At 47.3% G+C, this 27,968-nt stretch overlaps 1 protein-coding gene across 2 annotated transcripts; it reads right to left on the reverse strand.

Moving 5' to 3' along the window:
• Nucleotides 1-1,655: 1,655 nt before the first annotated feature.
• LOC147415407 (coiled-coil domain-containing protein 13-like) lies at nucleotides 1,656-27,851 on the reverse strand. 2 transcript variants are annotated; one of them, XM_086467028.1, is made up of 15 exons: nucleotides 27,613-27,851; nucleotides 22,816-22,964; nucleotides 20,173-20,315; nucleotides 17,170-17,259; nucleotides 16,791-16,907; nucleotides 15,461-15,565; nucleotides 13,580-13,744; nucleotides 11,899-12,075; nucleotides 10,085-10,282; nucleotides 9,494-9,630; nucleotides 7,138-7,221; nucleotides 6,211-6,339; nucleotides 3,660-3,814; nucleotides 2,351-2,465; nucleotides 1,656-1,815 (listed from the first exon to the last, which is right to left on the reverse strand). In XM_086467028.1, exons 1-15 carry the CDS (start codon nucleotides 27,849-27,851, stop codon nucleotides 1,656-1,658), a joined length of 2,163 nt encoding a protein of 720 aa, XP_086323154.1. The 2 variants fall into 2 exon arrangements, with proteins under 2 accessions (XP_086323154.1, XP_086323155.1); XM_086467029.1 differs by lacking the exon at nucleotides 7,138-7,221.
• Between the last annotated feature and the right edge of the window lie 117 nt (nucleotides 27,852-27,968).

The raw sequence follows: 27,968 nt of genomic DNA on the forward strand, positions 1-27,968 counted from the left end.
GCTCCCCACCTCTGCCACAGCTCAGGCAGCTTTTCGACTCGCGAATGCAGGTCCTTCAAATACCTGATTTCTTTGGTCTGCTCGCCCTAGCCCACGCTACGTGATCATCGGGACGGAGCTGAACAGAGACGAGCCGCAGCTCACCTGAGTGAGACTCTGTCGGTCTCTCACTCGAGGATTTACGATTCCCCGAGGTCACCGGGAGGACTGCAGGTTCAAGATGCCTTTTCCTGGGATGCTACCGGCAGGGTGAGCAGGAGGAATAGGGCAATGGACCCTTTTGGTCCCGGGAGAAACACCTGGTGGCTTTGCTGAGCTCCAGGCCAGCGCTGGGGGAGCAGAGCAGGGCTGTTAAGCACAGGGAGGGTTAACCCGCAGGTGCTGAGTTTATCCTCGGCTCCGTGACCTCCTCCATCAGATTCCATGAACTGTTTGAAGAGAGACTTAAGCAGGGAAAAAAGGCAGGGACGACACCACCCTCACCGCATCTGGAGCGACTCCTGCTCTCTTTTTCCACCCTGCCTTGGTGGAGTCAGGACGCAGTCGCCGTTCTGGGGAAGGGAGCAGCTGGGGTTAAAGTCTGACCCACTCCACGCTCACAAAAAGAGGCTGACAGAGCAAAGCAGGAAAAGAAAAGCTTTCAAGCCGTTCCACCGAGGAACAAAGCAGCACTCTACCAAAACGACCAGCTCTCCATTTGCTTGTAATCCCCAAGGCTAGCCCTCCGCTGGCAGGCTGCATGTTAACGCCTCATTAGCTTGCTCTTGGTGTTCTCCCCGTGCTGCAAGAGGAAAGGACGGAGAGGCACGGGCTTCCAGCACCTCCAAAAGTCCCTCCGCTACTGCGCGGAGGACCTGCCTGCGTTCTGTTAGCGGTTCTTCCTCGCGAGAACAAGACCTGCCTGACGGATGAATGCAAAAATAGGGAGTTCATCACCCGGATGGCAAGTTGTCGTACGGAAGGAGCTGGATTTAAGGGAGGTCTGACTGATGGCAGAGGTAATCTGCACAGGTTTCAGTGGAAACTCCACTGAGTTTCAGAAAACTCTGCTGCCAGTATGGTCAAGCAAAGAAGCAGGTTGGAATGGTGAGTGGAGGCCCCCCCGAAGTTCCCTTGTGGTATTCACAGGCCAGGCTAACCCACTCCCTCGGCACTTAAGCCCTGCAGAGAGCTGAGACAGGCAGGTGTCAGCGTGCTGATAAAAACCAGCATTCAGTTTGCTCCTGGCCTGACTTTGGAAGGGAGCTGGCATAACTTTGGTTTAGCGAATGCCTTTAGGCGCTGATAAAGGCAGCAGCATATTCAATATTGAGCCCTCTCGAGGGAAATTCTGTTGAAACTACGCGGGGGGAGTCTTGCCACCACCCCCCCACCCCCCCCCAAATCACACTGCGGAATTGCAGCTTCCGAAACCTGCGGCATGTGCAGCCTGGGAGCCAGCTGCTCGCTGGCTCTTAACAGGCAAAGCTTGCTGACACACAGAACCTTCCCTCTTTCTGTGTTTCCTCTCCATTTCTCATCCTCGCCTGCGGACGCTAAAGCAATGACACGATCCGAGGCTGCAAAACTACACTGCCACTGCATTTCAAACCACGGGCACGATGCCGGAGCTCTCTGTCCCTGCTTTGCAGCCCAAAGGACTCTGAATCTCTTGCTTAACTCTTCTGCTGTTTCTGCTGCCGAATGGCCTGTAGAAAGATGTCCTTCACTTGGTCCATTGTGTCTTGAAACAGTTTAAAGTCTTCCTCTTTCTTTCTCCCAGCAGCCTCCAAAGCATCCTTCAGAGCTTCGTTCTCAGCCAGCTGGATCACAAGCCTACGAGGAAACAAAAGGGAAACTTTCATGTGAGCTGCAGAGCTTCAAAGCAAATTAGAACAGTGCTTCAGCTCTGGGGGAGAAAACAGAGAAACACATGCTCTCTGCTCGTTTTATGACAGGCATGAGAAAGAGCAGACTTAACGCTTGGTCCTTCTCTCTTTGAGACAGGGTATTAGATGACCAAGATACTTTTCAGATCTGTTTTGTTAAAGATTGTCATTTTATTTTCACTAACAAGCTTGCAATCGACGCACAAGGAAAGAAAAGGGAAAAAAAAAAAGGCGTCGTCCTTGCACGTGTTTTGTGTTGCTTAATACTTGCATTAGCTTAACACTTCTGGATATCGGTATAATTACGAGGAAATTTGTGTAAGGATGACCTAGACAAACTCAAACCAGAGGATCTGCCGTTTCTACAGAGTTTGCTAGGTTTTCTCTTCTGAGGAGCGGGTGCAGGTAGTGCCACTGCTGGAAGGACAGCCATGAATTGTAGCTATTGTAGGTAACCCAGCACGGAAAGAGGGAAACCGTACCTTGTGCTCAGCTCCTCTACCTGCGATTCCAGAGGCAACTTGGAGTGCTGGGCTGCAGAGGGCTCCTTCCTGCCACCCACAGTCAAGGTGAGCCTGGAGTGACTCGCAGACGGGCCTGTCGATTTAATCACGACATGGAGTTTTAGGAAAACATTGTCACGGGTAGCGCACTGAGTAAATATCAGGAAACGGTGAATCAGTGCTAAGGAATCTGTCAAGTTCTATGTATATCCATGAAGATACCGCAAATGTATAGGACAGGCTTTTATTTTAATCTGCTTTCAGCAAAACGCAAACACGATGAGTTTGCACTGCAGGGCTAAACGCAGGAATGTGTGTGCCTACCTGTTTAGAGCAGAAAAAAATCCAAAATATTTAAGTGGCGAAAAAAAATGGATGAGAGAAACAGTTGAAAAGAATTATTTTAATGTTTATCTTGTCGTTGTGTTGCCTCCCGAATGCCCGTGATAACGTTTGCGTGTGGCACACGCTTCTGTTTTGACCCCCAGCACAAACACTGCCCAGGGTAAGTGCAGGAAAGCACTTCAACGTGTACTTCAACCTAAGGTTCTGATTCAGGAATGCTCCCCTCATTTCAAAGGGACACGGGACCTTTTTTCAGGGTTATAGGGAAAATACGATTCGAATTTACTGCTGGGACGGGAGGAGCAAAAACCCTGGGGTCGGCCAGTGAATGCCTGCAAGGGAAGAAGGCTCAGAGGAGACAGGCAAGGACGATGGGCTCAGGAAGCTCAGAAAAGAAGGTAGAGAGTGACCACAGCCGTTGTAGAGGATGCTGAACTCCCCCAACCAACAGCAAGGGGGCCGGAGGGTGGTCTTTGCTGCAGACAAAGGGCTGATCAGTCGAGTAAATGCGAATGGGCTTCCCTAAAACGACCAACAGAGCCTTGAGCCAGCCACTGACAGGCCTTAAATTGGGATGCGTCCTTTTAATTCTGCTCTTAACCTTCAGATGAATCTCTCGGGCAGAAGTGCACAGGGAACACAGCAGTGGGCACGGCGGCAACACAGAGCAGTGTCAAGTTTGCTCTGTAGACTGTGATCCCGTGGAAGAAAACACGTTGCAAAAGTCCTGCTCCTACTTAAATCTGTGACAAAATCCTCTTCAACTAAGTGCGGCCAGGATTTCACCTCCTGGCTTGGCCCACTGGCCTGAGTCGGTCCAAATCGCGGTGTGTAAGTTCAAGCCCTTGTGTAGGTTTGACAGATAAAAGAGTCCAAATGTTGTTGCTGTCCATTAACCACGGTGGGACGGGGGACATAGGTGCAGATAAGGGCTCCACCTCACCTGCTTTGCTCCTCAGGGGGGGTTTCTGTGCGCTCCTGTTCCTCCCTGGGTCCTTTTGCAGTTTTTCAAGCTGCTGTTCCAACACGACACATCGCCGCCGCTCTTCCTGAAGCCTCTTCTCAGCTTCTAAGGCTTTGTCGCTGCCTTCCTCCACCCTGATGGGCAAAAAAAGGTGGTTCAGCTTATTTATTTCACGACTAGCAAGCATCAGTCAGTCTTGATACTCAATCCTTCAGGCTGCACAGCTCCCAACAGAGGGAAAAGGAGAATTTTCCGTGCATCCACAGGCAGAAATCCCAGCACAATTGTTCCAGATGTCATCCTCCAGATTTGCCCACCAGACTTAACTAGTGAGTACAGTGAATGGAAGTTGCCCAGGTCCCTTAACACTGGCTACTCGGGTGAACTGACCACTCAGACGAGCAGGCAAGCTGCAGATTGCTGAGGAGAGATCTTTTATTACAGGAATCATAAACTGTGGGGTTTTTTTAAACACTCTGGGAAAATTTGGAAGGAAAATAGTTTATAAAACCGCTGTCTCGTATTTAGCTGTTTTGCGTCAGTTATCTGCAAGAAAGAAAAGAAACTTGACGTTGCTTTTAATAAACGTGGCCCTTAGACACTACTGTGGAAGGGAGTGAGTGGAAAAGAAACGGATGGTTCACGCTGCAGCACAGAGCAGAGGGGCAAAGTGCCTCAATTCACCCCAAAAAACATCTTAGAAAAGCAACTAGAAAAAATTTGACATGCGCCCACAGCTGCAGTCAGTGGTGCATCTCCTGGTACCAAATGATTTAAAGGAGTTTAAAGCTAGAGAGAAACCTGAATTGACTCGCTGTGTGGTATAGTGCAGAATAAAGGAATTTCCTTCTTGACCCCACGGGTGATAGCTGACTAATCCCTGAATCAAAAGGCTGGACCAGTCTTATTTCCCTCCTAGTTGGCATAGCTAAAGAAAAAATATTACGACTGTGATAAAATTATATCGCTACCTTAAAAATCTAGCTACAGGCAAGACTCTGACCTCCTGTGGCAGTAAATTACCAGACTGGTGACGTGCTATGAGAAATTGTGTTTCCCTCGGTGGTTCTGAAGTCACTGAACTTTCACTTGACCAGGTCTTCCCCCAGCATCCACAACCAGCGGAGGAAAAACGACAAGGCTAGCTGGTTTTTATTAAATCTTCTGCCAATATGAATAACAAACTAAAACGTTCCTCTGGCTCTTCCCCTTCCCCCAGCAGGGCCCAATCCTCCGAACCCTTTACGTTCTGCTCCGCAGTGACTGTGCAGCCCCGTCCTAAATCCTGGCAGCTGCTGTTCAAAACCACCACTCGTGTAACCCTTCCCAGTGCTCCTCTCTTGACTTAAGCACTACGTGCACTGCTTGAGCTTCGCTGCCCCACGCTCTGACAGGGGAAGAGGAGGAATGCACCATTTTTTTTTTTTTACACATATTCACGTTGAAATGTGACCGGGTGCTCTATTATCCTGAGGTCCTCCAAGAGTTATTGCACGCGGTCTCACGGAATTTACTTTACCTGCAGGAGCTCTTGATAAATGTGCCGTAACTGTGGAGGTGCTGAATCATCAGTCTGCGGTACGTTTTACAAGCGACTCTGCATTTCATTGACTCCACGTTCTCCATGACCCCACGTTTGTGATGGCCCCATTTCAGCCATCACTCACACCTCCATCCTCCTCTAATTGCATAGCTCTATTACACTCACCGGACTTACAAACAGGAATAAAAGTCTCCCCGTTTGTATTTCCAGGATTTAGCCCTTAAAAGCACAGGGGATGATACCTTTACCACAGTTACCAAAAAACGTGTTTTCCTGACTGCGATGAATTGTACGGCACAAAAGCCAGACAAGCGAGGAATGGTAACTAGCGTAAAATCACGCAAGCAAATAGGGCCTGTTGTATTCAAAAGTGCACAGACAAACACATACCTTCCCACAGGCTGTAACGCAGATTTGGGAATCTAATAATATACGTACTCTAACTGCGAAAAAAAGCAGTAGCTAGAAGGTATGTAGACAGAAAAGACTTTGCTTCCTGCCCTCCTAAAACTGGCTTTTAACACCATCTTAAATTGAACTGAATAATAGAAAAGAAAAAAAAAAAATCACTGCTCTGCTTCAGTTAAACCAGAAGGAATTCATTTAAAAGAGGATACAGCGAAACTTAAAAGAGTGTGAATCTGGAACAGAAGTCAGATTGTAACTATAATTACAGTATTTACTACTGATGAATAATATTGCTGCCTAAATCAGACCACACACATAAACACACGAATTTTAGTTTTATCTAGGTGCAGCAAGCTTGAAGACGACACTGTTTTCTCTGTCCTTTGTTCTAAAAGAATAATAATAATAAAAATGAATCATCAACTAGGCGGGGAAATTGAGCAGAAAAAATTTAAAAGCCCCTCTTGAGGGAAAAGCTCACGCTGGCAGCGTGGGGGTGCACCGTACAGCCTCTCCCACGTCTCAAGCGCTCCGTCATCGCAGCATCCCACAAAGGATCCTGGCGGAATCAGCCTCTACCTTTTCTGCAGCACAGTGACCAGCTCCAGGAGCCTGTTCCGTTCCACTTCAGCAGCCTGGCAGAGCGCCTTGTGCTCTGTGACCTGCGTCTGCAGCACCTCCAAATCCGGGCTGTCAGCGCCAGCGAGCCTAAAAGCAGCAGAAGCGTAGAGAGTTTGTTTCCCATTTCAGCAACAAAAGAAATGAAACAAAGAGGGGATTTGAAAACCCTATCAAAATACACTCGTCTGAAGAGTAAGCTAGAATGCAGAGCCAGGCTCCCTACCTCCCCCCAGCACCAATCTCTACGCTGCAATAAAGGAAAGAGAAAGATTTGGAAATAAAGCCACTGTGAGTTTCACTAGAAAGGGGTTTTCCCTCGCAAGGAGGCTTCCCCTTCCCATCACCCCTGAAACCAAACTTCCACCCCTGAGCAAGCCACGATCGCTGACTCTCCTCCCTTTGCTACTGCCCAAGTAAAACAAGCCTGTACGTGGGCTCTCCAAAAGCTAAGCCTTTAAGCGGCACGCTGTTGATTTTCTCCCACTGAAAGGCTTCAGGCAGCATCAGTACAACGGCTGTTCTTGTGCCTGATACCTGACGAAAGGAAGGGGCAGTTTTCCCACGCATCCCATTATTATGTACTTCCTCACTTCTCCCATCTCTCCCTGCAGGAGTATTCAGGAATATGTCCTTTAGAGCAAAAAGCAGGAGAAAACGTGGTGACTGGGGGTAAAAAGGGAAAAATGGGATTTATGGGGAAATAAAACTAGAAATCGATTAAAAAATTAAGACAGCAAGAAGACATTAGAGCCTTTGGCAGCAGGTAGGAAAGGACGGTGAAAGAAGCTGTTCACAGCACCAAGGCAGACACGGACAAGGTTTGCCAGCAGCTCGCGGAGCGTGGCGGGAAACCTCCCGTGTTTTCGAGGAAGTTGATGCACGTACCTTCCAGGCGTGAGGTTAGTACCGGGAAGGAAAGGCTGCGTGGCGGCGGACTCGACAAGCGTATGGCCCATCTTGGACACTGTGCTGGGAGGAAGAAAGCTTTGTGAAGCCCGGAGCTCTCCAGAGGGCAGTCGCCCAAGAACTCCGGACCTTTTCCAGTGTCTGTGTTTATTGCTGCCTTGTAGGGGAAAATCTCCCAGAGCCTCCTAAGTGGGTATCACTCCGGCTCTGCATACACAATAGCTCAGCTTGCTCCCCGACTCCAAAACACTGCTGCAAAAACACCTCGTGTCTCCGTTTTAGGCAAAAACTACCGGGCACCGTTCGAGCTCTGCGCTTCTGGGGATACTTTGCTGGCCCTCCAGACCGGCCTGGAGGAGCTCCACGGCACAGAGGAGCCCCACAGCAGCTCGTGAGCAGGAATTTCTCTCGATCCCGCTTGGCTCCAGCTGAGCACGCGGCCACACAGGCGGCCACTGCTGCTCTGCTGCCTCAGACCCTGGCAGGGAGCACCATCATCTTGCACCTTCCCCCACTAGGATGAGGGACAAGCACAGGTTACTGTGCATGTTTTACGTGCTTTCACAACCAACAGAACCCCTGCTCTGCAGCCACGTGCGCAGCTTTTCTTTCCAAATGCCCTTTAAAAGTACCTTTATACAGTTTTCTGAACCCTTCTGCTTTGTGGAGACGCTCAGGAAGAGCTGTCAGGCTTACTGCTGCAAGAGGAGGAGTGAACTGGTAACACGAGAGTATCGCTTCCAGTCTGGATGAGTTTTATGCATAATGACAGGTGTGCTCGGGAGGTAAAATTCAAGTTTTCCAAACTTGAGCTCCGCTGCCTCAAGGCAAGTCCTCCACGTTTCCTTGCCTTTAGGCTGCAGCTAACAGAGGATAAAGCCTTCGTATTGTGGAAGAGGCAGAGCTGCCTTCCAGGCTAGGAGCGGTTAACCCCCAAAATCAAGTGAAGATGATAATGACAGGAGCGGCCCAGTCTAACAATGCAGACTTTTCTTTCGACATCTCCGAGGGGCTTTAGCTCCTATTTATAGCATTTTTCATGTCATCTTTCCTGATAGGAAAAGATGATTCACTAAAGTAAAATGAAACAGAGAGTTCATCAGCATATTAAAGTTAATGGAAGGAGTGAGCCCTGCTGACCAAGTCATTAACGGCTCTTGCAGTTCTCAGACTCCCTCGTTGCCCACCTGACAGGTCAGCTGGTTTCGTGACCGAGCGGTGCCGGCCACGTACACAAGCAGTCAGTTATGCATCGCACTTAGCGGTTTCTACAAAGCCATTACCCAACCTCGTTTTCCCACTTGCCTTCCTGCTTACCGTCAGCAGCCCTACGAAGTAAAAAAGTGGCTAAAATGCAGCTTTGCTCCGTGAGAGCACAACTTCTGCAGAGTTAGAGGTGGGAGAATAAAGCCAGTCAGAGGGGTATAGCAGTGGAGATGCAGGCACAAAGTCAGGATGCTCTAACTCTAACTCAAAAAGAGCGAGAAGAGCTTTTCTTAAATTTTGTAGTAAAGCTCTACTTAGACTCGGGGATACATCTGACGATTTACAAGCCAAATTCAGTGCCTAAAGTAATGTGGAATGTGAGTTAAAATTACAGAGAAGAAATCAGCTGCAATTTTACCTCGATGAAACACTCCCTCCTTCCTCAGAAGAGCAGTCTCAAATCTTTGCACCCGTGAACTCTTTAACAACAAACGCAGCATTTTAACAGGAAAGGATATAACTTACTGCAGTATTATGGTCCCTGTACCCAGCCAGAGCGAGCCAGAGTCACACCCGTGTAAACAAAAATCAGATTTAGCGCTGTATGGAGCTTAGTGTGATTCACAGGGTCCTCAGCGCGGCTTTAAAAAGGGCGTTTGTTAAGAACAAATGATGCGGCGGGTTTTCAACGTTTCTGCAAGGAAATCCTAGTCAAAGCACATTGATCGATTTAAATCACGTGCCAGTGATTTAGTGCTCACCTAAAATGGCGTTGTGTGTTAATTCACCACCCTGCTCTCAGAAGTCTGCTCATTAGAAGCCCCGTTTCTCATAAGAGGGAAGAATCACAGGCACTTAAGCTAACCACACAGACATCCTCTGAGCTGCAGAAAGGGAATTAGCTGCGCTGCCATCATGCCAAATGCAGTAATGTCTGCAAGTCTGTGTATCTTTCTCTGTTCCAGGACGAAAGTCGACGAGATAACGTGATTAGAGATTCCCATATACTGTAAACAGGCTGCCACAGCTGTTGGCACACAGCACTTGTGGTTGGAGCCAACTGCCTGGGAAAACCACACTTCTGAATAACTCCCAATCATTTTAAACATTGACATTGGGGGCTTCTTACCGAGCAGATCCAATCCTTCCAACCCGATTGCTGCCTGATGCCAGAGGCTTAAACAGAGTAAAACCTGGATCTTCCAAGGGTTCAGAAGGTGGTGGGTCAGCAGCTCCTGAACGGTCCCCTTGATGGGCAGATTCCTTCTGTTGATGTTGGAGCAGGTTATAAAACCAGTTACGCAGTTCAAAGGAAAATAGCTGCGTCCGTGCCTAATCAGCAGCTTAAGATCATTGCTACGAGCATGCCAGAAGGTTTGATTTACAGGACTTCCTCAGAAACTTTTCTTTCGTTTCTATCCATTGCAGGATGGAAACAACAAAAGTCAGTAAAAAGTTGCAATGTCATATGAAATCCTAAGGGGGCACACAGTGTTGCTCGAGAACCCGCAGCACAGCACCACCGCTACTGGTGCCAGCATGGCTGGTTTGTGTCCCTAACCCAAGTTTTACCTTGGGTTCAACGCTCTAGCTCCCATTACCGAGGGACCTGACAGACTGAAAATCTCACCGCGGCCCTCTGAGGGTGTTAGATCAATGGGAATAGATCTCAAAGGATTACAACGTGCGCTCCTCCAGCTCGTTTCTTCTGGCTCTCTACCTGGAGTGCGAGTTGCCCAATCTCCTCTTCCAGCTCTTTAACCTTTGCCTCTCGTTCAGCCACCATCTGTCTGAGCTGCTCTAGAAGGCAGTTTTGCTTCTGAACCTCGCTGTTCAAGTGCTGCCCTAGCATCTGCTGGGACTCCTTGTTCTTCTCATCCTGCTGGTTCAGGTGCTCCTGCATTTGCTTCTGCTGGTTCTGATAACACAGAAACAAAGAGTGAGATACTGACTTTTGTACACAACGATCATTAAGACTCTTTGGGTGTTACACCCCCCAAGACAAACACCGTTTAGGAATGCTGGGACAAGCCACTGCCCTGCCAAGCCCCTTCCTCAGCGTAAGCACGCTGATGTCACTAGTGCTGCTCCAAGAATCTGGTCCGTTACGTTTTAAGCACGAGATCACCTTGTCTTGCTCGTGGCGTCTGTGCCTTGAGAAGACTGCACAGCACATCTACGGGCAATGCCCAGACACACGTGGCTGGGTAAGGACCGTCCATCCCCACTGTGGGTCGTATCAAGACTTTAGTGACTGGATGGTGCAAGTAGAAAAGACCTGAGCAATTGAGAGATTCAGCTTTCTGGCGGGTTTGCTACTCGGTGTGGCAGAAAAGAGAGCACGAAAGGCTGGCCTTTGACAAAGAAGGTGACTTTTTCATAAATTGGATACGAGTAAAGCTTTCAATGTGCTTTTTGTGAAATTAGAACACAGATTGTGCAGTAGTGGCAGTAAAAGATGAGGGATGTATGAGACAACAGCTATGAGGCTAGGCTGCTTTATCAACGGGCTTTGGAGTTTTTCTCACACTGACAAATCTAACACTTGTTGGACAGTTTGTTCCGTCAAGCCAACCAACTGCAAGCAAGGTGCTTCTTTGATGTAAGGGATAAAACAAGTTAACCCTTCCTTCCCAAGGAAACTCACATCTTTCTGTAACAATTTTAGTGAGAATGCTCAGGCTGTGCAAAAGTGACCACAGTTATTTGGCTCCCCTGCAATCTGCCTAATCTGCTGGTCAGTACCCGTATTCCCCACGGCTGCCTGGTGGGCAGAAAGGCAAATGCCAGCTTAGTCATAAGCATGTCTTCGCTAAAACCGAGGTACAGAAGCAAGGAAATGTGATTTGAAACTTGGGAGGGGCTGGATCAGGAAACACAGAACTAACCCTACTAGAAAGTGGCAGGTTTTCCACTAATGGTTTTTTATTATTGTAATTGGGGAAGACTATTTAGAATCATGGCAGGACGAAAGGATGCCGCAAGACCATGAGAGCAGCCATTTATTTCAGCATAACTGCACCTCGAGTCTCTGCTAAAACTCTTGGTTTCGAAGAGGCCAAATCCCCTCAGCTACTGCGAATGGGTGGGCGCGTGGTTTAGTGCACGGGGTTCAGCTCGTGCGTTTTGGGCTGCGTCCCGCACCAAATGAGAGGGCAAGACGGCAGGCATTCTAAGGAAAAAAAATCTCTCCCAATGAGCTGAAAGCAGGACAAAGTCCAGCTTCCTGAGTCAGGAATGAAGCCCTTCCTACTAGACAATCCTACTTCAATGCTGCTGCAAAACGTTTCCTCCGATACTTGCAGCTTAGAGCCACTTTGCTGCAACTGTGTCACGCCTGGTGCCGTCTCGCAGCCTTTACACAACCCGATGCAAAAGGGCTTTGGCTGACTAGGCAACCTCCGCTTGTCACAGTTTGATTCATCAGGCCCCTGTACACCTGAAGGTTGTCTGTGTCACCGTGTCATTAAACAACACCATGTTTCATCACCGATCTGCAGGGGCTGGGACCAACAGGAATAGCCAAGACTGTACCAGTAAGGCGTCTATGAGCTCATCGTCGTGTTTTCCTTTCTCCAGCAAGGTGACGATCTGTTCCTTCAGCGTCTTCACCTCGCTGCACAGCACTTTGTTCCTGGCTTTCGATGCCTCAAGTTTTCTTTTCACTTCCTCGTGACTTTTTTGGAGAGCATCGCGTTCCCCGCTGAGTTTCTGCAGTGATGCGAACACACCAAGGGAAATGACAGTGACAGCCTATCACCCAGCCCCAGGTGCTCTGGTGAGCTAAAGGAATCACCCAGCACCTGGGAGAACCTAAAAAAAAAATAGAACTGGCATACCCCATCATCCCGAAGCAAGTAGAAATTACAAGTGCTACTACTCGCTGCCTGCTTGCCAGCATCAAAAAAAGGTCTGTCTGCTCAGGAATACGAGTGGACTAGGTTGCTTCAGTAAATGCCAGGAAGCAAATAATAATTTTGTGTTAAAATCTCATTCTGTAGGCTCCTGCTTTTTCATTTGCCTCATCATTTTCCACGGGGAAGCTCTCTTCCAGCCAGATACAGGGGGGGGATGCCACACTGTCTCCCAGAAGCTGCCCTTGGCATATGCTGCCCCTTGTGCCATGCCTTCACCCAGATGAAGCCGGCCAGGGAGCACGCTAGAAGTGAAGTAGTAACGGAGAAGTGCGAGGGAAGTTACTGTGAACGAAGCCTGAAACACAAAGGCACAAGTGGAACCATGCAGGCTACAGCTATTGAGGAAAGCCTTCCCTGTGCTGCGTGCCTGTAGCCACAAATCTTCTCTTTCATTCTCATGGCCAAGAGGGAAAGGTGGGCATCAGCCCATTGCTCATTTTGTTGCCCAGTTAAACTGTGGTGAGAAAAGCAGGAGCTAATCAAGCTCCGGGATGGTGCCAGGCAGCCTCTACGGAAGCGACTACAGTGAAGAAGCACAGGGAGATGCGCTTTGCTAACCTGGGTAGGTGCAGCTGACCCCAGCTACCCAGGTTTCTTGTGGACACAGGGCTACACATCCTTTCCACCTCGGGGTTTACCACGTGTGCCGCTAGCTATAGCCTCCCTCAACCCCTCAACAACGGTTGCCCGTTTATTTTTGTGGCAACTCCATGTGACAGACAAACGGTGGGACCCATTTTCGGAATGCCTCTTAGAGGGCGTCTGGCGTCGCTCTCAACGTTATCCTCTTCAAATGTAGAAGGCCACAGCCACCCAGATACGTGCGGTGTGAGGGGGACGTTTGTACTTAACACCACATGAAGAACGGCCAAAGGGTGAGAGGGATGCTACAGCCTTCGGATGCAGCTGGAGCAGGGATTTTCTCTGCGTCCACCTTCAGTACAAAGCCAGTACCAGCTGCATTGCAACCCAGGGCCTCCCTCCCTCTTTCCAACATCACCCATCAGGCACAGTTGTCAGATGGCCACATTTCAGGCCAGGCAGACGTATCTGACACACCAATCATGAAGCAGAGGGGAAGACCAAACCTTGTACTGCAGAGGCAGGCCTGGCCACGTAAGAGTGCGGTACCGAAAACACACGTGGAAGCCCTTTGCTCAGTCTGTGAACTACGGCAGGACTTCCTCCAGCAGATCAAATGGGTTCCTGACATTGTCTCCTGGTAGGGTGTAACATACACCCTGAAGGTCAGGCAAGTTATTACACACTATATACCCACACAGCTCAAGGTTTTTTACCTCCAAGGTTTCTTTCTTTTCTTTTTCCAAGCTGCGAATCTTCAGCAAGTTCTTCTTTTGGGCTGACAACTTTCTCGGATCAGTCAGTGCCAGCAATTCCTCATCAATCTCACTCAGTGATGTTCTGGTCTTGTTTTGACCCAACTGATTCTCCAGCTCTCGAACCTAGGGGACAATAATGACGACTCATCCAGAGGCTTTACCAGGGGTACAGTGGTCCAGCATCAAAGAGGACATCACCAAAAGGAGCTCAGAGTGTAGCATCATATTACTTCTTGACCTTATTGTGGTTAACTAACATAAAGCAGTGTCTGCTCTTTCAAATTTAAATTTGTTAGCTGCTAACAAACATGCAGACGTCTACAGCATCTGTGCAGGGAGGAGATGTGACACCAGACCTACAGGAGAGTCAGGACATGTGGGAGATCTGTGCCTTACTGGAGCCACGTGTGGAGGCCAGGCAGACACTCCAAAGCATCCTGAATGCCACTAAACACGTGTGGGCAACAGAATAATACCTTAGATCGCCTCTAAAAGGGCAGACACCCACTCACCCCTATACACTTAAGCACCTTGGTCTGTAGCAGAATCACCATCCAGGATGTCCACAATCCAAGGCACAGTTCATCAGCCTCAACACAGGTACCTAGCACTGGTCTAGATGTCTTGGGATACTGGAGACCCATATGATGCAGGATTTACAAGTCTCTGGAGAGATGACCAGAGGTCAGAGGGACACCCTATGGCATCTGGGCTGGCATTAGACACTTAGGTGCAGCCAAGTGAACTCAGCCCCTGCATCCCAGCTCTTCACCACAGACTTCTTCGAGAGTCAGTAGAGGGAAACGGGCACTGCTACAGCACAGTTCCTCTGCCCTGTTCTGGAGGTGCCTCCCAAGAGGGGATGCACCTTTTGACTCAGTGACTGTATTGACAAGATCCCCACTGACTACACAAGGGGCCTGAGGAGGCTGGCTCAGAGAGAAACTTCTGCAGTACCGTAGAGTACAGTACGTGCAGTCTTCAGATGAATCCCAGCCAGGGGGTCTCATGGAAGGAAGATGTAATCGGCTCAAGGGAAAATTCAGTCAATCAGTGCAAAAATCAAAAGTTTGTTGGCATATAATTAAACAGCGGAAAAATGGAAAAATACGTATCAAATTGCCTGAGAGAAGTTTGATTTAAGATGGAGACAGAACTGCCTCCCTGTCTCCAGCCGACATTTCGGCTAGACTGTGCCCTTCAGGAGATTCAAGAGTTAAAGATTTTACTCAAGTTCCTGGGGGAACAACTTGAAAAACTTATCTGGCCTCAATTCTTCCCATCTGACTTTAGGCACTGAACAAAGGTGTCCAAGTCAGAGCACAGACACTGGCAGGGCTCCTTCAACACTCAGTGCAGAGAGGCACCTTCAAACCATCCTGGGGTTTTAACTAGGCTGCCACAGCTCTCCAAGGTCCCTGAACTCTCTCCTTCAACAAAGATGTGAAAGATTCCCAGCTTAAACACTGAAACTTGCATGTTTGCAATAGACTAATTAAAATCGTTTGCAGGAACTCCGAAAGACACATCAACACATATTTAAAATTTAACACCCCACCTCCCCACACATATGTGCACACACACACATAAACATACCAAAAAACTATATAAAAGTTACCATAAAGTGTTTTATTCTAACAGTTGCTTCCTTCAACAGAGAAAAGGCTGGCCATCTATTTGCAGTAAGCACTGCAAAGTACTGGGATATGCCTTATAAGCAGGTACAAATGTTAGGAATTAGGTAAAGAAGAACTAAGAGTATCTTTAACTCAAACTGAGGGAACACCTCGACGTAGAAAGAGCATCCCAGACCCAGCACCACGCAGGGTCTTAACTCACCTTGCTTTGGAGAACAAGAATTTGCTGGGCTCGTCCACGCCAGCTGCCAGAATTGGTCAAGAGACTTTGAATATTCACATCGTCACCAACTTCATTTGCTAAAAGCTACGAAAAAGGGATGAACACCAACAATAAGGCTAGGCTCAAATACACGGGTTGGGGAGAGGGGAGGGAAAGCTACTCTTCCCAGCGGCAAACACAAAACACTGTATCTATAAGCAGGGGCCATTCTTTATCGCCCGTACCTGACCCCCTGTACCCCACGTGACGGAAGCTCTTTCAGATCGTTGCCACGGTACAGGGTGTTGATGCTTAGGAGGGGTTGGGCTAACGTGAACTATTTCACTTTGTCAGGTGGGTCATTCGGTATTTCGACGTTTGAGTAATATCCTTTGAGTTTTGAAAAACGTGAATCGGTGGTTTGCTGCCTGCCGACGGGGAGGGTCAAATCGTACCATCCAGCTGGGCGTCAAACTGCGCTAGTGTTGTAAAAACGAGGATTTCAAGTTCGTCACCGAGGTTGACTAAGCGTTACTAACAGTTTTCCATATTATTTTTGATATCATGAACACTTAACCAGAACGAAACAGGAACAGAGTAGAGGTATTTTCTTAATACACACCCTTGCCACCAGGAATTGAGCCAATCTCTCTTGCACAGTTCTGACACAGCCACATTAACGAGAGCTAAAGTTAGTATGAAGAGCATTTAAATTATTTATAAAAAGGTCAGCAGAGTTCTATTTTTAGGACCATATCCTCTACTCTGATCCGCATTGCAGGTCTCTTCTGCAAAGTAATGAAACCCAAGGAAACAGAGCACATAGTAACACGTTAAAATCCATCACAAATCAAAGAGGAAAAGGTTACGCCGGATGTCACTCCAACAAACTGTTGTTTAAACATGTGCTGTAGTTCAAGTGTGGCCTTTAATCCCGTTGACTTCCACGGGACCGAAGCCTACACTGAAAGTCAATACACAATCAAACGTTTCGGAAAGGAGGAATGGGCCTGAACGTATGCTGCAAGTCAGTCACAAACCTATTTGGCTGAACTGGGACTTATAAACCTTCAAGAATCTGAGCCCATCGTGGCAAAAGAAATACTGGACGCAGGCATCCAGCTATGGTGGCAGAGCATGAAGGCTGTGTGTCCACGTGCACGCCTTCCCAACGCAACCACTACACCCCTGGATTTTCTTACCTCCTTACACTTCACTGAAATACTTCATGGAGGTTAATCAAAGCTCAACAGAAAAGCAGCTTCCTGATTTCCCAAGAATATACCTCTCGCACGGGATCCCAGCCACAGACTCTGTCCTGCAACAGTACCTTTTGGGTCATCTTCAGCTCCTGCTTTGCAGACTGGAGTTGGTTACGATACTCCATCACTTTGAAGTTGGCTGTGGTTAATTTTTCTTGCAATGCTTTCACCTCTGGACTTTCAGCCTTTGAAGAGAAGAATGTACTTGGGGAGAACGGAATCCTCAGGGAAAAACTGAAGTGATTAAGATCCACAGACCCATCAGGATCGCAGAATCTTTTTTCCCCAGACCCATGCAAATGCCTTCCCTCGTTTTTGGGGTCACAGAGAAGGTACAAACAGAGCAAATTGGTTATAAAACTAGTGACACGGGTACATCCTTGTCATGAGGAAAGGACTGTGCAATGGGAGAGAACTAAATTTTCCCTTTTCAATTACAATTCGTACCAAGTTTCCTTCTATCATCTGCAGAATTGATTGCTTGATTCCTGCATCACCACCACCAAGAGAATGTATTTTTTCTATGGCTGTCTGTAGCTGGAAAAAAAAAAACAAACCATTGTTATTATAGAATGAACACAGTGAAGAGCACATCTCCATGGAATAGTAATTAGTAAAAAAGTACAACAGCGGTTTTGATGATCCTGGATGTTTACTTACTCTAGAAAAAAAAAAAAAAGTACTTCATTTTCCCCTTGATTTTTTAAACACAATCAGTAGGAAAGCATATACTTTTTTTCCTGAAATGCCTCCCAAAGATGTACATGTTATTTTACTGTGGTATAACTTCAGTGAAAACGTCTCTGGATCCGCTGAGATGGGATCTGTTATCAAGTGTGGAGACTTCTGGGGGATTTTATCACCATAGGTTCATAAAGTAAGTGTTTATATACCTAAATGCAAATCCAGTACCGTACAGATCAGGATGCTGTCTCTAGATTCTGGATGCCAGTTTACCCATTTTGAAAGAAAATCACAGGATATTTCATAAAAAGCACCTAGTTCTACTCACCAGAGGAATGTAAAAGGAGAAACGACTACCTAAAGCCCTATAGCTGAGATTCAGTAACGATGTTAAAGCTATTTTCTTTAGCTGGTGGCTCTAAAGTAGCATTTCTCAAGCCGTGAAGGGTATCTCTCCTGTTGGTTGCCACAGCAAAGGCAGGCAGTCATATAGTCCCTCCTGGTCTGAATCATGCCCAATGTTGAGGTTGCAAAGACTTCTTACTGGAGGGGAGGGCAGGGAATTTGGAGCTGGAAAGGCCAGGAAGTGTTGCTTTAAAGGGCTGAGACTTCATTCTTTGAGGTGGGCGGGAAATCTTGACTATTTGCCCCAATTAAAGAAGGCTGTAAGGAGCAGCTTCTTCATTAAAGTGATACCAGGGGAAACCCGGCGTGTAACTCAGAGCCAGCTGCAACTTCACCCCTTCTTTGCAAGTCAGTCAATGGTTGGGCCACCCTTTCTATCCAGCTCATCAAGTCTTTCAGTCAATGGACTGAGAACGAGACATTTCAGCTAGTGGTGGCAGCTGCTAGGTCAAATCCTAAGGAAGCTTTCTGCAAACATCCATTTGCAGCCTTTGTTTACATCTACCACCCTTTGCCAAGCGATTGCTCAACGGCCACACCTTCCATTTTGTTTGTGGGAATGTAGTCATGTTAAAACACTTACGATTTACATATTGTTCGGTCCTCATACGAGCAAAGAGCTAACAATTATGTAAAAGGACAGTGTTTTCCACTGGGGAAAGCGCATCTTGTGAGGCATTTGGAAGGTACCATCACCACAATTCATTTTGCAGAGCTTAAGGCATCAAGAAGTAGGCAGAGGGGATGAGATTCGACTCACAAATTAACACGTTCCTTGCTCTCGGCGTGGGTGTCTCTATAAAGAATGGAGTCTCGTCAATACGACCAGGGAAGTCTAATCTTCAGCTCACTCTACAGCAGACACCTACACTCCATCGAGTGGAGGGACTGACTGCACACTCGGTCTTGTTGCCCACCCACAGCTGTCTAGTCCCCTCGGAGGCATCCGAGGGTACCCCGGAGGCCTTCGGCTGCTCGCCAGCACTGCCTGTCCTGTCACGTCTAACAGCCCTGCAGGGATGTCTGAGAGGTCAAGTGACATCACAGACTGGACTTCTACGCTCCTGTGTGGGCAACTGAATTGCACTTTAGCTGTCTTGGCTCTTCCTACAACCAATGGAAAAAGACGAGTGTGTCTAGACAGTGATCTTCTCTCTCATCCCTCAACATTTTTCATGGATACCTCCCACTGTCCACATCGCTTTCTTTTTACCCATCTTTTACATCTTCATATAGTTCTACTGAACAAGTAGAACCCACAAACTCAGCCAGTGACCATTAGTTTAGAGAAGAGCCACCCCAAATGAGGTTAGGAGAAAATACAGCCCATTGACCAGGTTTCAGCGGGTTCACGTTGCGGTTCATCTTTACCTCAGACGAGACAGGTTGCTGTGTTTGGGTTTGATTCTGATGGCGCTGGTGTCTAAGAACAGATTAGCTCATATCTAAAGTGTCCATCACTGCTCTGACCAGCAATTATTGCTTCTTGAAAATTTCTGTTTGCGTTGAGTTTGATTTCCTTTCCGGAAATGTCTGTGGTGCCTTCTTTTGGGTCAAGATCTGACGATATTTTAAGTTTGTGTTTGAATAACGGTCATTACAATTCTAGAGTAGGGGATTATAACCAAGTGGATTTTACTTGAAATTATTCACGGCTTGCTCCCCTACTTGTGTGATTTTGTAGATCCCCAGCTACACGGGATATTTCTTAGCCAGCCTGCCAACTGTTTGACAAGACCCTTCTGACCAAAACGCTCTGGATTTCTGCAGGAGTCCTCAAAAATTTAATCTAACATTTCTTGATCTTTCAGGTAACTAGAGCACAATTCAGATAGAGGCACAATTCCTGATCAGAAGTGATTATGAAAGATGCAGTCAAAATGCATCTGTCAGCATGACAAATGTTATTGATCCATTGACATGCTGTCTCTGTTCTGGAAGTACTTACGCCAGAAAACAGCTTTCATTATGTGGATTAATAAAGTTTCGAAGAATAGAGTACCAATTCATGACTGGTATTAACAAAGTGGGAATGTAAGACATAATAATATGAAATTTGTACCTTCTCTCAAAAAAAAAACACCAGAAAAATATCATTGCCATACTGTTAGAAAAGCCCTTGTGCTTCAAATCCAAGTGAACACCCTTTCCCAGCTGCTCCTTTCTGCAAAGGTGAAAACAGCTGAGGGCACACATCCCTCCTATCATGGACAGACATTACCAGAACTCAAAGCAAACACAGATTTAAGAGCAAATTCAAAATGGGAACATGAATCAAATCCAGTTTCTACAGCTCCTCTATCCCAAAGGCTGGATTTCTCTGGTTTAGCATGCAAAAGAGAACAAGAAAAAATGCCTCACTTCTCTCTCCAGCTCTTTGACTTTGTTATTCAGTTGCTTCACTTTGGCCTTTTCACTCTCAGCCTCGGCAGTTATCTCACGATTCTTTTTGGCCAATTCAACTATTTTAGTAGCTGCGACATCTCCAGCTAAACCAGCCGCCCCTGAAAAGTATACATAAAAGCAAAGGACATGTCTTAGAGGCAAGATTCAGCACAGATGACGCTTTTCTTCTCTGTCCAGTGCACAATGTTCTTTTATTGTCTAATCCATTTCTCTCAGAGCTGTGCCAGGCACTTAAATGAACAAGTGAGGGAAAAGAGGCGTCAGCGGCTCCAGCTGGATCGCCTGCTCCTTTCAGCCAGCATCACACTGTGGCTAGCAAAGCCACGTTTCACACTTCAGCAACAGCCACACATCAAAAGGCCACAACAGCGGGGGTAGCAACATTACCACAGAGAAAGGGTAGAGGTGTTTTTCTGCTCGCCGCTGTGAAGGACAGTTACGAACAGGTTTTTGAGGCATATTACAGAAAAAGACAACGCTCTGTTTCGCACTGGTTGTTTACTACTGGAGGAGCTGCTGAAACAGAGGTGCGAACTTTTCTAGACATCTGTCCTAAAAGGTCAGGCACACTGTGACAGTTGGGCCCTGGATAAGGTCCAGGAAATGTCATTGTGCCTATTTATATGTCCCTTGAGATTATACATGGAGCCTTTACTGTATTACACGTTTAATTGCTCTTTTAAACTGGTACTTCATTCACCTCCTCAGCAGAGAGGGTTTGGTTAGTGTCACGGAGAAAGCAATCCCCAGGACTGGCTCGTGTGTCACTCGTGTTCTTGTGAACATCACAAAGGTCAAGAAAAGTTCTTGCACAAGTGCAAAACTAATATGATTGTACACCATGTCCATGGAAACCTCTAGCTCAGCAACGAGCACGACCCTGCAACAACAAATCCTTGGTGGGATAAATGAAGATGGAACTGGGCTCTCGTCATTCTTCTTAACTCTTCCATCCTCCTTCAGCGCTCTGAAGTAATGACTTTTCTACTGACATCCATGAAGATTATATTGAAGAACCAGGGTGAGATGCAAGGATGACAGATTACTCTGAAGTGAATTCTGAGTCCCACAAAACCCCTACAGACATTAAAGGGGCAATGCAGAATATAGCTGAGAACAGAATATGACTCTATATCACTATTTAAAACCCTGTGGAGAGCATAAATTTATTATTTTTAAAAGCATTTCCACTGTTCTCACTCCTTTATGTGATTTGTGTTTCTCTTCTCATCTAAAAGCTACTTTCTCCCTAGTTTTCATGACAAATAATGCCTGCTAAGGATCACAGTAAGTACTAAACTCACCAAAAGCCAGGCTGTTGCTTCCACGTGATGGTCTTCGAACACACTGTACACATTTAACCAAAGCTTTTAATTCCCAAACAATGTGGGCGAATCTCTTGCCACGATGTAGACAGGGAAGACAGAGGCATGAGGCAAACTGCTGCAAGCTGGCATACGAGTCAGCCAGAGAAGCTGCAACAGCACCCCTGGCTCCAGACCTGACCCAGTCATAGCTCATCGTGTCTCCTACATACAGCTAGAGAGAGATTCTACGAATTAAGGCGTAATTTAAGTGTTACTTATTTCTGCTTATTGCTGGTTTCCCCCTTCTCTATTAGCCCGGTCACCACCGCTGCCCTCAACAACAGTGGCACCCAGTGGAGGAGGTGCAACCTGCACAGTTCAGCTTCCCGAGGACACCCAAGCCACTTTAGAAGCTGGACTTTGCATTCCCCCAGCACCCTGCTCAGACAAACGAAAGGAGCCTCCACAAGGAATTTAACACCACGTAGCACAGAAAGCTGCAACACTGTTCTTGGACATTAACAGAGAGTTTTCCAAGCCACGATTTCTACGAATCATCGGGTTTTGTGCCGATAATAGCAAGCTTGCAGAAGATCTGTAAGGAACAGAGGGCACTGCGCCCCCCAGAAGAGCGTTATACTTCTTTTCGGGGACACATAATTATCAATAACACCTTAGGTCTGACCTGCCTGACTACCAGAAGTCATTTGGTCCTTTCCACAGCTCCCTGAGATGGGGAATAGCAGTATTCAGATTTTGCAGCTCATGGCACTGAAGGGGAGAGCAAGTGTACGTGCCATTCCATGCGTGAGTGCTGACCTGTCAAACCACCGTGAGGAACCTCCCTCTGCAAATAAAGCAATGAGACTCCTTACACGGGAGAGACAGGGATGTTCAGCAAACTCTGCAAATGCAAACCAGTGTCAGACCCTTGCAAGTTGAGGGAGCAACTCTGAGCGTTGACTAAATCTATACACCGGTGTCCAAGTATTTTCAAAGTTCGGAGGCAAGTGGTTTCAGTGCTATTGCAAATTACTGCAGGCTCAACAGAGCTCTCGGTTGAGAGCTGAATTTTGATTCTTCCTGGCAAAAGCTTGCTACAGGAGTGGAAAGGGAGGCAACCAAAATATGACCAAAATACTCCTTTTTAACATAAAGCAGGTGAAGAGATGTCACATGAATATTTCACTGCCCGGAGCTCACAATGACTCTGTCATCCTACCTCTATTGTCACCACCATCAAGCAAACACTGGTACTAACACAGCGAGAATACAAAGTTACCGTGCTTACCTGACAAAGCTAATCTGTCCTCCGGGATTTTTTTCTGGAGTTGCTTTATTTCAAAGTCTTTCTCTGTCAGCAGTTTGTATAGTCTGCAGTTCTCATCTTGGACCTCTCGAAGCTGATTCTGGAGCTGCTCGTTCTCAAGCTCAAGCAACCTGGGAAAAAAATAAGCCATAATGGCAAATGTCACTGTAATGTGCTTCAGATTCCAGGAGTAAAATAATTAAATGACTGTATGCTGGATGAGCTGAGTTCATCAGGAGTGAGTTTACTGAATTAAGCAGAATATCCTAAACCTCAGATCAGAACACCAGATGATCTGATCTATCCCTATAACTTATTTCTTCTTAAAAAATTCTGCACTTCCTTGTGTTGTCTGGGGCAAAACATCACAGAACAGGTACCTTTTCAGTGCTCTGGAGGTTACTGAATAGTCTTGTCTCACTCAGTCTTATGTATCTGGTTCCTCAGAGGAAATCAGAAGGGTTCACCATCCAGCATGCACGGCATCCAGACTTTCCTTTCTGTACTTACCAAAGCTAACAGAAGCCAACAGCGCACCAGCTACAAAAGCTGCTGCTGAGGTTCTTGAAAAAGGAATGCTTCATAGCAACTCACAAAAGACCAATTTCCTCTGCCCCTATCTGATTTTCTTGGAACCCCACCAGGATGGACTGGCATCAGTTTGTATTTTTGGAATTCATTTAGAAACCAAGGCTATCAAAAAGCGCTCTGAACAGGAGGAAATAGCCTCTTGCTTCTCCTGTTCTTCGGTACATTGAGGAACATTCATGAGTTTCATCTCTCTGAGACATCCAGAGAATTAATAACTCCAATCTCTTTGCTGTCCTTACATGCTGGTACTGCAAAGGTAAAACCAAGAAGCTAAGGCCTCAGGGGCTCAACTCAATTGTGGGCACGCAGGCATCTATTTGAGATGCCCCAGGATTAGCTGAGCTCCCTACGTGAGGCCAGCAGCCACCACGCAGGGCTCTTGGGAAAACCTCTGGAGCCCAGACAGAGAATTGAGAGCATCTCAGAGAGCGTTCGCCACCCCTGTGCGGACATGAGCCAACCCCAAGAATTACTACCATCCTCCAACTTCAAGCTGTCAGCCAGATTCCTCCAGACAGCAGCACTTCAGGATAGAAATGAACCTGTCTCCATCCCCCAGAGAGGGGGGATGTGCTAAGCGAAGTCATACTGACACCAATAGGTTTGGGGTAGAGATCCTGCTGGCTCAAGCCAGCAGCTCCCGTTCTGCCTGCCTCTGAGCTTCCTCTTTTCTCCCCTCTGACTTTCCAGGCAAGGTCCCACTCCATACACAGGGGTGTCTCTCTGTGAGCAGCAAGCCAAAATGCACACAAAAGGCCAAGGAGGTCTAGTCAATACAACCAGCGTCGCCTACAGACCAGCTGCCACTGTGGGGTGATGCAAACGGCTCTCAAACTGCCACGGAGTGAGCTGATGAGGGGACTCAGTTCAGTTACAGGTGCCATTTGGGCTGCCCACCCATCCCCCAGCTGCTGAAGGGTGCAGACCTCCTGTGTCCTGGAAGTTCCCGATACCCTACAGCATCTCAGACACCATTAGACACCTAAGCCAGGCAGATGATTTGACCTCTAGGTTCTTATTATCTACAGTGTGACTCTGAATGCCTACATTTTGGTGATTTAATCTGGAATAGTGTCCCACTCCTTTGGCCTACAGAGAGATTGCTCCAAACTACAACAGGAGTAAGTTACTTGGATGATCACAGAGACTTGGATAAAGCTCAGTTGTTACAGTATAGACCCGTGGCTGTAGACATATCCACAGCCAGACAAGTCAGCTACCTCAATAGTTACCTAAATCTTTTCTGTTCACAAGTTTTAGCAAGCTTTTTGCTCCAAGTGGCCTTTGGAGCTTTTAAGTGCATGCTCCCTACGTACACGTCAGCATAAATGACCCCTTAGAGCACCGCCATAACCAGCACGGTCAATTTACGACACGATTCACAATCCATCATTAAGAAATGCACTTCTGTTTCAAAGCTGAAAATCAAAGGGAGATCAAAGGCAGCTGTTTACAAAGGAGAAGAAAGCAAGCAGCAATCTGAGCAGAGAAAAGGCAAAACTAAGTTATTCCCACATGTATCACTCATACAAGTGAGCAACCAAACTGTGCAGACCCAATTAGAGACACAGGAACAAAAAGACTTTTAACAGTGAGGGAATTAACGTGAAAAAAAAGGTTCTAAGCTCTTAATACACCTGATCAGCAATGTCTTCCAAGTCATGACAAAAAGACCTTACAGTAGGATGGACAGAAATCCCAACTGCACAGAGCTGGAGTCTCCTCTGAGAAACTTCTCCATCCCATCCCTACATGTTACAAAGGAGGTAGCAGGTTGCATCCAAGTGGCTCAGCTACAGAAAGCCAGCCAAAAGAAACAGGCTGCAGAAAGACAACCCTTTTCACTCTCGTTCGAGGAAACAGAGCCAGGTGAAAGCTTATGAGCAGGGCCCAGGACTGGAAGTCAGGTAAGTCTCTTTCCCAACTCTGCTACAGATTCTCCATGTCATGGGGAGAATCACTTAAATACTTCAAACAGAGCAGGGAGGATAAAGTTACAGAAAGAACAAACCAGAAGGACACAAATGTCAGCTAAACACTCGCCTAAAAAAAATTTGGAAGCAGGATGGGAGGAAGGAAAAACGAACTCCCAAGGCGCAGAGGAAGGGAGACTTCAGAGAGGAGACCGTTTCCCAAGTGCTGCTATAAACAACGCTGACAGGCTGAAATCACTGCCACTGCAGACCATATGGAGCCCTGGTATCCTGGAACAAGTTTCTAACGTGTTGTCATGGGAATACTGCAAAGTACATCCTGGTGAATCCCTTCCAGAAGCAAATCCTGCCCAGATCGGATGCGCTCAGAACCACTCTGCTGCAGACGTACGTAAGCGAAGGACAAACCAGATAAATCTGCTACGCCTGCCATGGCAAACGTGGACTTTTAAGTCAGTGCCACTAAAGAGAGGTAGGTAACAGCTCTTGAATTGCTCAGACCTAAACTGCTGAACTGTAAGTAGCAGAGAACTGCTGGGATTCTCCTCTACTCTGCACCTCAGCGTGCGCACGCTGCACCAGGACGTGCTGTGGGAGCGCCTAAGCCTCTCCTCCACCAGACCAATCCACATCTCAACTGTGGGAATCAGCCTCTCACCCCATTAAAAAAAAAAGAAAAAAAGAAAGAAAAAATTTAAAACCCCCTCAGATCTCCATTATCAGAACAAAAAGTTGAAGGGGACAGCTGGCCGAGGTCAGATCAGAAGCAGAACTCGGCAAATCAGACAGCCGTGGCGCGGGCCCTATGGGTGAAGAAGACCATGGTACGATGCAACGGTGAGAGCATCAGTTTCTAGGGGGTCAGCCCCCCCGTTGCCCCACAGATGTCCTTTGCAGCATGAACTCTGCGTTCCCAGAAGGACCTGCAAGTTTCAGTGGTTCCCTGCACCTTCACAGAAGCTCTGCTGCCGCTTACGCACTGGGGCGTTGAAGGAAGCAATCCTCAGCAAGGAGCTGAGCAGGGCGTTGCCCAGAGTAACACAGAGGGGAGATCAGCGTTTAGGGCCTAATAAACCTGGGTGAGTGGCTTGATAAACTTTGGTGGAGCTGCCCTTCCCCACTGCGGGTTCTGGGAGGGGAAACTGTCTCAAAGGTATATGCCTAACTGTGGTTTTCCACCTGTGAGCTGTTGGGTTTGGCAGAGCTGCCAGCTCCTCCTTCCTGCCCCTCTTATCACAGTATCTCACCCCCATCGTGGGGCCAATAAAACAGTCTGTGGGCTTAAAGCTGTCACCTGGACCACTGAAATGCCTTGAGAGAAAAGCACCCTTGGCCCAGAAAGTGAAACCAGTTTCCGGCAAACAGCTGTACCAGCACAGCTGCAAGCGGGGAGCAGAAGCGGGAATTTCTTCAGCTGGCTTCCCCGCCAACACGGGGGTGACACGGTAGGAACGGCAGACATCTGGGGGATATGTCCAAATTCAGACTTGTTCTAGTTTGGAAAAATGATACTAATTGGGTCAGAGAGTCTGAGTATATCCTAGGAGGGGGACGAATGATCTGAGCTGGGGTTTCAAATCCCTGCTCCAGTGAACTGAATTACGCACTCAGCTCCAAACCCAAGATGGAGGGAGATCCACACCAGAACATCCTGGTAATCCAGATACTACCCCCAATGGGTGAAGTAAGACCCAAACCCCTGTCCCCCCGTAAGATTTAAAACCCTACCTTATATAACCCTGTCAAGTATCTCAACCAGGAGCCAACTCCGTCTGCGAGACCCTCCCGTGCAGCTGGCTGTCTTCCGAGCTACGAAATCGGGTTATATCACAAAGACAGCCAGGGGAACGCTCTTCCGTGCTGCAGGCCTTTGGCTTGCACCCATTGGTTGCTTTGCCCTTACCTGCCTCTGGAAATTTCTCATGTAGGGCACTAGTTTGTTTTCAAGGATAGGCAGGAATGAACCAACAGTTCCGAGGATGTCAGTGATCCTGAGTGACTGGATTTTGTCAGAGGGCAGCCAGCTGCCTCTAGCCTGTCACGCTTAATCCCGCTGTCCTTCTGCTCTCTGTTTGTGAAACACTGATAATACAGTGCACACCACAACGCTCTGAGGATAAACATGTTAGGGACAGCGAGAGTCTCCTCAGGATAATGAAAGCCCAACATGTGAAGACATGACACAGGTTGTGTAAGAGCATATGAAAATAGAATTCTGTGAGTTCCTGAAGGAACGGTGCTGCTATGCCTTTACCTTTTGCTGTTATCTTCATTTACAGGCTGTCCTGTTTCAAACCGGTTTAGATCACTCGAGATTCCGAAAGTCTCCTCTGCGTTGCCATTGTCACCCTTCTGACTGTCCTGCTTTTCCTTCTGACTGTCCTGCTTTTCCTTCTTCCTCTCCATTACATTTTGCAGCCGCCTTTGCTGCTGTTCTTGATAAGCCTTAAACTGCCTTTTAAAATGTTCATCCGCTTTTATGTCTGACTCCATTGTTTACTAAGAGCATAACAAGAAGAAAATAAAAGAGACAGAGATCAACATCCCTTTGAAAAACGTCCTCTTCCAGCAGCTGCTTCGCCGTTTTTCTTCACTGACCTCTGTGTGATC

The sequence above is a fragment of the Leptosomus discolor genome, chromosome 6 (assembly GCF_034619465.1).
Source record: "Leptosomus discolor isolate bLepDis1 chromosome 6, bLepDis1.hap2, whole genome shotgun sequence".
NCBI classification, from domain to species: domain Eukaryota; kingdom Metazoa; phylum Chordata; class Aves; order Leptosomiformes; family Leptosomidae; genus Leptosomus; species Leptosomus discolor.